Source organism: Plectropomus leopardus, chromosome 13, assembly GCF_026936395.1.
Source record: "Plectropomus leopardus strain MGB_pleo_1.0 chromosome 13, ASM2693639v1, whole genome shotgun sequence".
Lineage (NCBI taxonomy): Eukaryota > Metazoa > Chordata > Actinopteri > Perciformes > Serranidae > Plectropomus > Plectropomus leopardus.
In genome coordinates, this window is record NC_142188.1 from 25,251,604 (window position 1) to 25,266,239 (window position 14,636).

General features: G+C 40.6%; 1 protein-coding gene across 3 annotated transcripts in view; it reads left to right on the plus strand.

Annotated features, from left to right (window-relative positions):
- Window positions 1-14,634, plus strand: part of srfb (serum response factor b) — a 30,137-nt gene extending 15,503 nt beyond the window's left edge. The window contains exons 3-8 of one of the 3 annotated variants that reach the window (XM_088086199.1): window positions 2,842-3,082; window positions 9,253-9,414; window positions 10,057-10,167; window positions 10,411-10,608; window positions 10,728-10,804; window positions 11,837-14,634. In XM_088086199.1, coding sequence (XP_087942325.1) covers window positions 2,842-3,082; window positions 9,253-9,414; window positions 10,057-10,167; window positions 10,411-10,608; window positions 10,728-10,804; window positions 11,837-11,932 — 885 coding nt within the window. In that variant the 3' untranslated portion in view covers window positions 11,933-14,634. Of the gene's footprint in view, window positions 1-2,841; window positions 3,083-9,252; window positions 9,415-10,056; window positions 10,168-10,410; window positions 10,609-10,727; window positions 10,830-11,836 lie in introns of all 3 variants that reach the window. The other 2 variants (XM_088086198.1, XM_088086197.1) reach the window with 2 other exon arrangements.
- Window positions 14,635-14,636: the final 2 nt, after the last annotated feature.

The window sequence follows — 14,636 nt, forward strand, 5'->3', positions numbered from 1 at the left end:
ATCATAACTATTATTTTTCAACATAGCTTTTGATATTGCAGTAATATCGTTATTGTGAACTCCTTTGGCCCTGTTGATCGCATAGTGAAAATCTGATGATGTCGCAAGTATAGAGCTGACAGGGAAGGGGGGGTGACACAACAAAGTCTGGGATTAAGGAGTTCACAATCGATTATGGGACAGTGAGGACTACAGCAAAAGAAAGCTGCATTTTTTGGCCACATGTGGATGAGCCTTTGAAATGAGTCAGTCTGTTATGATGTCCTCTGTACTCACAATGTTATATATCTGTGTTTGACTCGTGATCACCCCTAATTAACATAAACCAATAGGTAATATTCTGTCTCTATTGATTTATCTTAGCAACATCTCTGTATCTATGTTTAATCAAACTCTCAAAGAACATTAAACCCACAGGAACATGGAAACTTGTCTATGCCTTCTAATGTGTAGGCTTGTTCCCATGCTGCTATTACAGATCATTAGTATCAAGTGATAAAGTGTTTGTATAAGTGCATAGAGCCAGGCATGGTGGGTTTGGATATGCTTTATAGTCCCGGCCTGACGCCCACCCTGCTCTTATCATGCAGCCCACTCACCAACACATCCTGCTCTGCTGTTCATTGCTCACATTAGCGTATGCTGCGGTGCTACGTCTCACCTCCATTGATCCTAAATTTATGTGAGCATCTCATCTGCCTAATTTCCACTGAGGTGTCATGTAACATGCTCAGTTAGTTGTCACAGCAACTCAAGGAAATATGAGTGCAGAAATGATGTTTTTGTTATTCTTCAATAGAGTTGGATTGAGCAGTGGTTGGATCTTGATCTTAAGCAGCTATAGATAATGATGGATGATGCAGTGAGTATGCTGGTGTGTGAACCAGTATTTAAAGAGGACATGCAGTAGTGTTCCCTCACACTTGGTATGATTGATATATCTTTTCCGTTCTTTGACATTATACACTATAACGTAGCATTTTAACAGGCTTTATTATGTTTTTCAGTTATTTTTGAGTCGCCATCCCACACTGAAATTCCTAGACGAGATTTGTATGCCTCTGTGCTGGCGATAGCCCTGGCTGAAGGCATTATGTTTTTGGGTTGTTCTTCAGTCCATTTGTCCCGTTTTCATCCACTTTGACTCATTGATGAACTGATTGAATTTTGGTGGTCAAAGATCAAGGTCACTGTGATTTTACACGATATCTCAAGAACATTGATTGTATAGATCTTCATACAACTGGCGTTAAATCTAGTTTTCCCCAACATAATGCAACCTTTTGCCCTATTTAGACTTGAGAATGGAATTGCTCAGAGAAACAATCTCTGCACTGCTTAGCACTACATATGGATGCAATTAGGTGGGTCCCAGCCCATTTCTCTACCTTGTTTAGGTAATTTGCCCTTCATCTATTAAAACCCACTCTGGTTTCTGTCACCCATCCATTGATCCCTGAAAACATTGCAAGTATTAAAGCCGTCTCGTCCTGCTTAAAGAGGAAAGGCCCAATTAATGGTGTTGTTTTAGGTGGTCTTGTGCAAAACTCCTCTGATGTTGCTTTTGTAGCCATCATAGCAGCGCAGGTTTTAGAGCATAAGTTTGACATACTAGCAGTTGATGATGTCATCTGGGTTATCTTGGACTTAGTATTGTTGTTAGTGTTGTTGTTAGTATTGTTGTTTGACTGTTTACATTTCTGGCACCATGTGCTTTCAGTCTTAGCACCTTATTAATAACCTTTATTGTTTACATTTCCTCAATTTGGACTTCCTCCCACTATGTACTGCACCTGCTGCACAACAATTTATCTTGGGATAAAGCTATCTTATCTTAGTGAAAGATGCTGGCATTTACCAGTCAGGGAAGGCCTAACAAAGGACACTATTGAGTTGCAGTATGTGTATTGTTGGAGCTCGGTTTTTGAGCTTGACCATGGACTGCATAAAATAACAGACTTAGCCACCAAGATGTCACCTATTGGTTTGGGTGACATCTTAAGGCTTCATTTTGAAGCCTTAAGTTTGACATTTCGACTGTCGCCATCTTGATTTTTGAAGCCAGAAGTGAACATATTTGGACAAGACAGTGGAGCAAACCTAACATGAACTACTATCTTGGTTGGCTTGGTGCGTTTACAGCTATGGTTAACTGTGATAATTCTAAACTGGGTATCTGACTCCTTTATAAGATCTTTAACTACAACTAAACACTGAGGTTGGGTAATGGGGCTCCGCAAACTTCCCAGTTTTTAACTCTCTGTGTGTCCTTTTTTTATCATTAAATGTCCCCTCTCCAAATTCAATGTTTTTTCAGGTCTAGAGTTTTTTTAACCCCCTGCAGCAGTTTGAGTCACAGGATAGATAATTGATCTGTTAGGCCTTGGAGTTATAATAAAATTCACCCACTGTCATGAATGTTGAAATGAGCTTTTGAGACCAAAACTGTTTTTTTCTACCAGGCTGTAAACATATTTATTTCAGCTGTAAAGTCGAATGTTTTACCACTGGGGTCTATGAGGATTGACTCTGTTTTGGAGCTAGCCTCAAGTGGCTGTTAAAAGAACTGCAGTTTTTGGCACTTTCACATTGGCTTCATTTTTCAGCCCCAGAGGTTGCTGCTTGAGCTTGACTTATGTAAGGGACTAAAAGTCTATATATCTCGGTGGCTGATTTTCACTAATCCTTTTTAAAACTATCTCTTGTGAGTTAGTTTTGGACAGCTAATAATAAATCACTTGCATACCCCTCAACTCAGTCTTCTTCCTTGACCCAGTACAAACAAGATTTCATTAAATGATCTTCCCGTTTACCTACTCACAGCGTTTGCTTATCCCACAGGATACACTGAAGCCAACGTTCACGGTAGCCAGTCTACCAGGCAGCACCAGCAGCACCCAGTGCACAGTACCCACCACCTCCACCACCATGCAGGTGAGCAGCGGACCTTCGTTTCCCATAACCAACTACCTGGCACCCATCTCGGCCAGCAGCAACGTCAGCGCCAATGGTACCGTCCTCAAGACCACTGGTGCCTCAGCGGGGGTCATGCAGCTGCCCGGTGGCTTCACTTTCATGCCTGGTATGTAGGAGAGCAAAACATATGGTGTCTTTCCACAACATCCAGAGCTCTGTCACAGTTCTTAATTTATTTATTTTCATCTATTTTCTTTATGGTTTGTTCATCTTAACTTCATCCTTTTGAACTGACGCTTCTGCAGGCTTCATGTTTTGTTAATGTCACTTTGTTGTCTAGCTTATTAGCTGATTAGAATTTGAATGGCACCGTGCCGTGACCTCTGCCGTCTCGGGGTGGTCGTGTCTCTCTCTTTGTGCTGTTTACCTCACACAACAGCCCTCCATATCCAGTCATCAGCACTCAGCGGCCTTTTACAAAGCCTTCAGTATCCAGGAAAGCCACGTCTATTGGCGACTGGCCCTGCCTTTGATTGTCACTCGGGGACAGGAATAATTAGGTGAGAGGGACACAATAGACCTGGCAATGAGGGATGACGAACACGGCCCATAATTAGTCATGAATATTCAATGAAGGATCGGTGGCTTGTGCTGAAATTATAATTGAGATGTACTTTGTGGAGCTGGAGCTTTGTGACAGAGCGGTCCTGAACTAGACATGACCCTTCATTAAGGAGGACTTCACAGACACACTCTCAAACACACGGGATCTCTTCCACACCAACTCAGACAGGACTTAGGGGCACCAGGCTCTGATTTGGTGATCCCTAAAGTGTCTCCAAATTGGCTTTCCCCAGTAATTATTTATTGCACTTCCTTTTCATGGTAGACATGCTGGGAAATAAGTGGAGACTGGGGATGCCAAAAGGTCATGAATGCCCGAAAGACATGAAGAATATTTGAATATCACAATAACTTAATTTGATTTGGACTGCCCATGACATGAACTATTTGAAATGGCTGGATGACACTTTGGTGCAGGGGTGTCGCCAGGGGTGACGTCAAATATATGGCCGCAGGCTGCTTTGGTAGCCTACAATCAATTTTCAATTCACTTCAAATTGCTTTATTGGTATGAATGTTTTTAAAACAATATTGCCAAAGCCTCTGATACAATTAAATGATGATAGAAATAAATACAAGAAAAAAATCAATAATGATATTCAAATCAACAGAAATCCACTGGATAAAAAAATAAATGCTTTTTTAATCTTTTCTACTGTATATGTTGTTGTTATCATGAGAGGAGTTTCTGTTGCGACTGTGAAGCCGAACAGACCCAGAGCTAATCAGTGTTATATTTTCTAAGCAAAAAACAAACTAGTTGTTGCAGTGTGTTGGTCGTCTGTGCTCTGACACAGCTGAACGGACAGACATGATGCCCACTAATAGGTCCTGTGTGTTAATATGACTGACAGTTGAAGGACAGCTCTGCCCCCCCCCCTTTTTCTTTCTCCTCCTTCTACAACCATCCCTCTCTGCCACCCTCCCTCTTTTTTCCACCCTCTCCCTCGCTCCTCTTCACCACCTGTCTGGCACATAGCAGCAGTGCCAGGTGGAACAACACACCCTCCCACACTAAAAGCTCCTCAGTTGACAGCCTGAAAGGGCCTGCCCACCCCTGCTGCAGCAACTGTTTATGGAGCATGTGACCAAATGTGAGGGTGGAACTCCAGAGTCATGTTCTGAAATGAAATATCTGCCATTTGTTTAACACTTTGATGATAAACAAATGAAACAAATCATGCATCATTTGAAGAGAATTAAATGTCAAGGTGGCAGCCAACAACTTAATCACCACCTAGTACACTCATACAGTATGTGTCACTTGACTTAGAAACCACGTATGCATTTAAACTACATTATGTGTTATTCAGCATTTGCATTATTTTCACCTGTTTTTTCAATTATAATTATTGTTGATGTTTAAGGTAACACCAACTTAAATGTACCCTGTGTGTAGGAGATTTGGACCACTATTTGCACTCAGGAGCAATGTTTTTATAAGTGGGAATTTAGTAAGTTTGAAAATATGGTTTGGGTGATATGATGGTAGAGATTTGCCAGTACAGTTTCCACTACAGGACCTATTCAGGGGAAGGCTATGCAGCAATTTAGGGCTGGATTTTTGCTTGATCTTGCAATCTCAGCTGCCCACAAGGTAGCACATTTTGTAAGACATGGAGGGGGAGAGTGAAGTTGTAATTATATAAACATGTAACATGTTATCATTATTATTATTATTATTATTATTATTATTATTATTATTATTTATCTATGATGACATGATGAGCTAACGTTAAGAAGCTGATGTTGGCCAAGGAAAGTTTGCTGCAAGGTGACTTTATGCACGATGTTGCCAACATAATGAGGTTTTATAGCTATACTTGTCACTTTGCAAATTGTGCCAACACCCTACCTTGCCTTGCCTTATAACAAAGGTAGACACCCTTGTTTGTTTATCCTCTTTACGTCGAGCTGACTGTGTTGTCTGCCACACAGCTTAATCCAAAGGAGACACTTGGCTCTGTTTAACTGAAGTTTAGGGAACGGGATAAAATACACTCAATTCTCTAGCCTCTCAGGATACCTCGTGTCAGTGCTGCATTTACCTTACATTGTTTGACCATTTTTAAAGAAATAACTGCATAAATTTAAATAAGACCGCAGGAAAATCAAAATGTCTGATGCTTTTCTATAGAGGTCTACAGGCAGGATGTCCGAGGGCATTGTGTACTTACACAAAATGTGATTGGTTCATGGTTTTTGGGGGCGGGGCTTAGCGATAGGTCAATTATCTAGCATGTAACATTTTTTTAATCTAATAATAATGGCCACCATGCTAAGGTAGTGATGCACAGACAGCTGCTGCCATTGCTGTGTATGTCATTGTTTATTTGGGAAAATTTGGGAAATTTATTATGCTGATGCTTGCTCTGTGCGCACTGTGATGTGTGTGTATGTAGGTGAATTCATTTCTGTTGGTTTTGTGTGTGGCAGTCACGCAATCATATTCTGCTGAAGTGCACATACAGCTTGTTGATGGTGTAATTTTTAAGGAGGATTGCATTTTCTTAAACAGTTCTGTATGGTAACCTAATACATTAAGTATATGGGGTTTTTTTTCACTGCCAATAGGTAAACTGGTTGTATCATAACTTAAAAACTTCCAACTTTCTCGGTTGCTTACAACAGCTTGTAGTTTACCGATTACCTGTATAAAAATAATGTAACTCACCTTCCATCGTTGAAAACTCATGAACACGCACTCCAAGCACTGGCTGAGCAGGGCTGAGGGCCTGAGACAGTGGTGTAGCTCGGGGAAGTGTGCACTGCTACTTTTTGCAAAACCACGCTCATCCAGGCGAAACCCTGTGTTTGTTTGGAGTCCTTTCATAGGATGCTCAATGTGGCCCAGGCATAATGTTATATGTTATTTATACATGTAGCTAATTATCACCGCTTTGTCACTGCCAAATAATTGGTGCCATTAATATACAAAAATTAAATTACCTCATTATGGCTTCTTCAAGCAGCCAGAGTAGGGGACCAGCAAGGATTATAAAACTAGCAACCCCAGAAGGGTGCTCCAATTGATTGGCCACCAATAATTATCGGCTGATATTTGTTCTATGTTCTATGTCCCTATGAAGGTCGATCAGAAGAGGCAATCAGATTACCCAAACATGTGACACAATTTCTTTATGCCGGCTAAAATTACTTCACTAGTCTGGCGTGTCTGTAAAACTGTAATTCATACTGAACATTAAGTGTTATGCTGGTGATGTACTGCTAACATGACGTTCAACTGCGCGTCCCGTGTGCCACACACCACACTGAAAGCTTCTGATGGTGGCTGTGATTCGCCGTGATGGTATACACTACCACAGCACGACCGCGATTATGATATTGCTTTTATGAAACAGTTCAACGAGCGTCATATATTAGTTAACAGAAATAAGCGACAACAGATTTGTTTTTGTTTTTTTTTTTTGCTCCGCCGACACAAATAGTTGCGCAACCGCTGAAAGTGACAGCTGTTGCCTAGCAACACAAAACTTTTTTTCAGAAAACTAGCCTGCTACATTGTGTTAGTTAGGTCTACATGTTATGCGCAGGGCAGCTGCTGCCTAGTTGTGCGTTTTCAGTAAAATACGTTGTGTGTCTCTCTTGACTTGCGGTCTCATTACTGCGGTCTCCACTCACACTAACAGCCGCCTCCAGCTGCCTCACCCAGCTGAGGAAACTGTGGCTCCTGTCTTCAAGAGGACAGGTCAACCTTAGAGTCCCTGCCCGGGTGAGCGTCTGTCAAACATCCCCGTGAGGTTCAAAAGAGTCCTCCTCTCCGTGCCACGTCTTCGTAATGTAGTTGTACACAGTTTTGAAGTACCGCAGAGGTTAACAAGCTAGCTAAACTGAGGCAGCTAAGCTAAAAATAACGGCTCCAGGTACACAGTCACTCAACATGTCCACAGAAAAGCTCTCACAGCTTGTGGAAGAACATCGCTGCCGCCAATATAACCGAGCGTCCTGGGTTCGCCTAACTGGATAACTAATAAAACAATAAACGGGACGGAAGACGGTGTGACAGCTCCAACAGCAACCGCGGCCCTTTTTACCTTGACACCTCCTGGGCCGTCTGTTACACTACAGTCTACAGTAACACGGGAAAACCACCGACCGTTACTGTGGACCTTATTAACAATTTAGAACAGCGGTCAAGCGGAGTGATACATAAAGAGTTAAAAGTCGCAGTGATGTTACACTCAGTGCCGTTTAAACAGAGCGATCCGACGATCTTTGATCTCGCCGCCATACAGTCACGTGACTCATGGAGATGCGGATAGTTCCCGATGTGTCCTCGCTGTGAATAATCTCAAGCGGGACAGACAGCGGCGACGTTATTTTCAGCAATTTTCGGTCAATATTAACGCATAATATGCATCGATTACTGCGTTGCACTACAGGTATAGTCAATATATGATATCATTTTCATGGGGAGTGGCGGAGAGAAAGCAATAATCATTTTTTCTTTATTTTTAAGTCACTGGTTGTACTGCACTCGTGCAATAACTGGACGAATCAAATTGCTTCGTCGGAACTAACTTGTATAAGTATGCCTATCAGCTCTTTATCATCTGCATTTCTTTAGGATTTGAGTTGTTTTGTCTGTGACTGGAAAGGCGGGGCTGATTAGATGAGACTAGGGGTAATTGCAACAATTTTTGGTTTTGATGTCATCACTCAAAAACCTCTTGAACTATTTGGATACATTTTTTGTAGATAACTTGTATCTTTGTTTTACTTGTTAACAGCCATTTGTTTTTACAAGCAATGTTAGTCACAATATTGATTGAAACACTAGATTGCATGTAACATCTGACCCTTTAGTCCAGGTGATATGTGAAAATACTGTGCATTTTTTCATGAAAATATGAAATTTGGTACACTTGTGCAGTTGGAGGCCCTGAACATTTTCAGAAATGGAGCAATCACAGAAATGCCTTGAGGCGGCCAGTTAAGTTCCCGCCATTAACAGATTATGTATTTTGCATCATGTCTCCTGAACCAAACATGCTTACACAGACTAAATGATTTTAACCCCAATGTTTTTATGGTCAAGGATTTCAATAATACCACACACAACATCATAAACTGTTCAAGTGAACAGTGAAAAGCACTTGAGATGACAACAAAGATGCAATCTCTAACAGACTGATTGTATCATTGTAATCCTTGACCATCAAAACACATCAAACATTACTTATTTTTTTGTATTATCATGTTTGGTTTAGGAGATAGACTGCAAAATACATAATTTGCTTATAGGGTTTAGGGAGAATTTTACATTTATGTTAGTTATTTTTGACACATACTCCCATTAAAAATGATTTTAAGTCTTAATTATAGTGTTGAAAATAGCTAAATTAAAACTAACCCTTCGGTTTTAATTCCTTTAAAGGAAATTCTGATAATGATAATAATAATAATAATAATAATAATAATAATAATTCTGTAATTCCTTGACACCTTGAAAACGCAGTATCTTCTGAGACGGTTAGTGTATAGTGGAAATCTCATACCACTACAATTGTGTTTGGTAGTAGCAGAAAGGGAAGTGGCTGTCATTGCCTCCAAGAGGCCTTTTTTTGATGACTCCATCTCCAAAAAATGTTCAGGAACCCAAAAGGGTACTAAGTTTTATGCTTTTATGAAAAAGTGAACATTTCACATCAATCTTGGCACATATCACCTGGACAGGGGCGATTGTAACAGCATCTGGGGTACGGGAAGGCACCCCCACCATTCCTCTGAGCCAGCTGCAGCAGCACTCCCTGGCCCTCCAGGGGCAGCATGGTCAGGCCCTGGCCGCCGCCCTGCAGCCACAGCAGGGACAGCAGGCTGTCTTCCGCTTCCCTGCTGCTGTCTCCCTCACAGGTGACCTGCTCTGCCACGACTCTGCTTGCTTCATACTAATCACAGTAGACCATCATGAAGCTGCTGCTAATGCTAACTGTTCTGCTGTGACTAACAACTGTGCACCTAATGATTACTAACGCTAGTTGCACGACAACTTCTTCTGCCTCAGCTAATAGAACTGCAGATGCTTCTCCTGCCAGTGCTACCATATGTCAACAGTCACGATGACATATAGTAGCATCACTTTTGTATAAACCCCATCATCAGTTTTAGTTTGGCCTAAAATGCAAATATAACTGCATCTCCATGAGTGGCAATAGGCTCCTCTTGTGTTTGGTTGTCCCACTTTGTGCTCAGCAGCATTTTTTTTTAAAAAAAGAGAGATTGTGTTGTATTTTTGCTGCTCGCACTGTTGTGGATTCTGTTCCTGTTTGAAATGAGTTGTGTCCTCGAGAAAAGTGTTATTGTGCCACTACGCACTGCATTCGTAGGAGTTAGCAGGCGATTTGAGATAGATATGAAGCGCCATCTGCTGCCAGCCAGTGTGCTACCATATGGCACCCCCACTGCTGCAGTCCCCATACTGCAACTCCCGCTATTCACTGTGTGGGATGTTTGATGACTTACTGTAGTGGCTGTGTGCCCTCTGTGTGTCTCCAGGAGCAGGGGTTCCCCAGCAGCTCCAGGCTATCCAGGTTTACCCCAATACCCAGTCCACCTCCAACAGCGACAGCAGTCCTGACATCTCCCACACATCCACAAACTCCACTGGTAGGTCAAATCTGATCTGAAGGAAGACTCAGCTTTTATTTTTCGTTCTGCTGCTGTTTGGAATCAGCTGTGTCCTCAAAAAGTGTTATTGTGCCGCTACACACTGCATAAGCAGGAGTTAGCGGTTTAAATTTCAACAGTTATTAAGTGCCATCTGCTGGCCACCCAGTATACACAAATCCTGCCCTCAGTGTGACACTTGCTTTCTCCCACTCCTCCTCCCTCCCCTGCTCTCTTTTCCAGCAACAGTGAGTCTCCCAGCAACCATCGTCACCTCGTCAGTGCCAACATCTGTCGCAGGTCACATGATGTACCCCAGCCCCCACACAGTGATGTACGCCTCCACGCCAGGGCTGGCTGACGGGGGGCTGGCCGTGCTAAACGCCTTCTCCCAGGGCACCTCGGCCATGCAGGTGTCCCATGCACAGGCCCAAGACACAGGTAGGCACACTGAACAACACAGGCTGAAAACTCACTATTTACTGGGTGACAGATTTTGATGAATATGTGCATAATTTCTAATAAATATAAACTTAGTTCATCATTACTTTCTCCCCCAGGTGCTGTCCCTCAGGTGTTCCTCACAGCACCTCCAGGCACGGTGCAGATCCCCGTATCAGCGGTGCAGCTACACCCAGTACGGCAAGATCTACATTTTACAAGTGAAACTCTCATATTCCCTATGCAACCAGCATGCCACGTGACCTCACTAATGCATCCTAACAGAGCACTGGCACACGGAGGCCGCAGGGGTCGTCACCTGTTGCCTCTTTTTGTACGAATGATCAGCTGGCAGCTTGTTTTATCTTTGATTTTCAGCAAAATACACATGTAGATTTAACAAAACACCACTGTAGCAGTGCATGAGAATCAAAACCTGAATGTTTTTTCAAAATACTTCACCAAGTCCAGCCTTTAAATATCAATCAGTTTAAAATATATAGGCATTTTAATATATGCCGTTGTAAAAATCCTTTTAAATTCAATTTTTTTGGTGTGTTTTTTTAATACGCCCATTCTGAGTCTAAAGTACGAAGAATGATTGGGGCCATACTGAAAAAAAACCCCTTAACATATTATCATTGTCATATTATGAGAATAAAGTTGTAATTTAGAGAAAAAAAAGTCAGAATATTACAAGGATAAAGTTTTAAATCAATAAGAATAAAGTTATACTATTTTGAAAAAAAGTTGGAATAATACTAGAATGAAGTCATAATTGAATAAAAATAGTTCAAGAAAAAAATGGTAATATTATGAGAATAAAGATGTAATTTAATGAGAACTAGCTTTAACTATTTCAAGAATAAATTCCATAATTTTACCAGTATAAAGGTATAATTTAATGAGAATAAAGTCATTCTATTTCAAGAAAAACTTGTATATTACTAGAATATTACGGAAAATGAAATTGTAATTTAACGAGTGAAGTTATACTCATTAAAGAAAAAAAGTTGTGATATTACAAGAATAAAGATGTAATGTAATGAAAAGAAAGTCGTACGATTTCAAGATATAATATTAAATATAACAGGAAACATCAGCACTACGCCAGCCCATTATAAACAGCATGTAGTGTAGCAGGATTTCCATCTGTGCTGGGTGTTGTGTGATGACGTGCTATTGGCTGTCTGAAACTGTCGCCTGACGTAGCTGTGCTGTGTTCCAGATGGTGATTGGCCAGCAGTCGAGCGGCAGCAGCAGTAACCTGACGGAGCTCCAGGTGGTCAACCTTGACGCAGCACAGAACTCAAAGAGCGACTGACAGACGGCTGGAGCTGTTCAAGACGGCAGAACCAGGGACACACAGACAGACGGACTTTCTGACATCTCTATTTATTGATGCCTTCCTACAGAGTTTCACATTACACTTCTGAATGTGACTTTAAAGTACATACAGTATATAAACACACAATCAAGGGCATATGTGTGGCTGACCCTTATACAGTATGTTTTGGTATATAAATATATATATATATTCGCAAATGCATAGGAAATATATCACAACATCCATCATCGGAAGCTATTTTCTATGCCGTTAGATGGTGTTATTATTTTTTGTGTGTGAGTGTGTTTTTTTTGAAAATGTGTAATTACATGTACACACACACTGCGAGGTGCCACAGCTTCACACCAGCCAAAGAGACATTTGTTTGTCTGAATGTTCCAGTGTGAGCAACTTGTGCACAAGCGTGTGTGTCTGTGTGTGCGCGCATATCTGGGGTTTGTAAATTGGCGGGGTGACGCTTATTGACTTAAAAAAAGAGAGACATTTGGAAATGTACATAGTTCTTTTTTTTTTTAATTGATAACTTGTATTTTTAGCCTGGTTTAGTTTGTGCGACGGCATGTAGTTGTTTTTTACGTAGTGGTTTTGTATGTACATGAAAATGATTTGCTTAAAGAAAATGAATTATTTACATGGATATGTAAATTAATTTATATACCATCATATGTTGATATACTGTCATGCTGTTGGGAGTTTTCACTACAGGATGGAGGAAGAACGCTGGATGTTTTATTTTTATTGTACATTTGTAGGATTGTCCCATAAACAGGATCAAGAAGCTGGGTCACATGTAAAACATACAATTATTTATGATTTAGTGTTAACATTTTTTTTTTTTTTAATTTTTTTTTACAGCTGATGGCAAGATCATTATCATAGTATAGCATCAATTTTGCATGGGAGTTTTCCTAATGAAGCCCTGATCTGGCACTTTCTTTGTGTGGAAACTTGACAATCTGATGGAAATGATTTTCATATATCTCAACTTTTAGTGGAATGCTATCTATACTTTCATCTGCGTTCGCACACAGAATACAAAGTGATATTTAAGCTTCAGTTTGTTCACTTGTTTTTAAATGCAACAGTTGACTTGATCCTTCTGAGAGTGCCAAACAGGTTTTCGTGACATCAGATAACTACATAAACCTTATTTTGTTTAAAAGGCGATCCATTGTAAACCTGTCGCTCTGATCTGCCTCCATTTGACTGCAAAGCTTCAATTATGTGATGCTAATACTGATTTGAGTCAGGGCATTGAACACAAACCTCTTGTATAACAAGACACTGCAGATTACTTAGCAATTCCACTTCAATAAGAGTGCTGGGGGATGATGTTTTAGTGTAGGCCAACGTGGAAGTTAGCGTCACACTGGTTCCTTCGTCAAAAGTCCATGGGATTTTTCCTTTGGATTTTGGAAATTGTAGAAAATAAGCTCTGGGGCAAACAAACGTTTATGATACTTCCATGTTTTGTTAAGCAATATAATCTTTGGGAATGAACACCACTTTTATGATATTTGAAGCGTAAATGCAATCACCAGAAGTAAAATGCTAACGTTAGGCTATAAATGAACTACACCACAGTAGCATTGCCGTCGCGAGACTGTGATGCAGCGTTTGGCATGATGATGGTTCTATAGTTTCATTTAGCCACTTGCTAAAAAAACATCTTTTTTTTTAGGACATGAAAGCTTCATAGTTCACAAGTGGGGAATTTATGGATATATTTTGTTTTCATAGAAAAAAAAGTGTAAGTCTCCTAAGCGTGTGTTAACAACAGACCTCATTTCAGACATAACCAAAACCACATTAAAAATAAACCCATAAACTTTGAGATGGGGGAACTGGGAGTGGTAAAATGCTAACTCATTTTCGAGTTTTGGGACTCATTCTCACACCAATTTAATACTCCACTTCGATACTGCAGTCAAAGCATTATTGTTTCCTTTTGTGGAAGCTCTTGGTGTTATTCAGTGCAGTCTCAACGCTGCAGTATTACAACAGTATGGATATTTTTGTACAACCAAGGATCTCTTATTTAGGAAAAGTAACTTCAGGTGCTTTAAAATGTTAATATACTCCTTTAACTACAACTGTAAAACCCTGGCTGACTGCAATCTCAGTGTGTACCTCAGCAATCATTAAGAATGAGTTATTAGACTGAGAGCCTTCTTTCTGCACCATAGTGCCTCTTTTCCATGGCTGATTTCTAAATCACTGCTAGGCGAGGGAAATGTAGGATTTACTTATTTCCAGACCACCTCACATGACTTTGGACTTTTCATACAATCCTGTGCTGTGCCCAGAGAGTGAGATTTTTTGACTCATTTCTACAGAATTAGGTGGATGACTGAGCATGCTGGCTCGAAGCCAAAGAGAATTTGACGGAGGATAAAGTACCCGTGCTGACTGCTGTTCAGTTCTCCACTGGTCATTTTCACGCTTGGTGTTCTCTGGTCTGTTCTTGTGCATGTCACATCATCCTGCAAGTTTGTTTTGCGTTGGCAATTTACAGGTTAAAGACAGTCCCCCATATCATCTGGTGGTTTTTTAAAAATATTTGAAAAAGGGGATTATTGAACAGAATTTGTGGTGTTCACCCTGTCATTGAAAGATATGGTTATTTTATGTATTTGTTTTGTTGTACAGACGTTTTGTAATAAAAAGATGAAACACAATC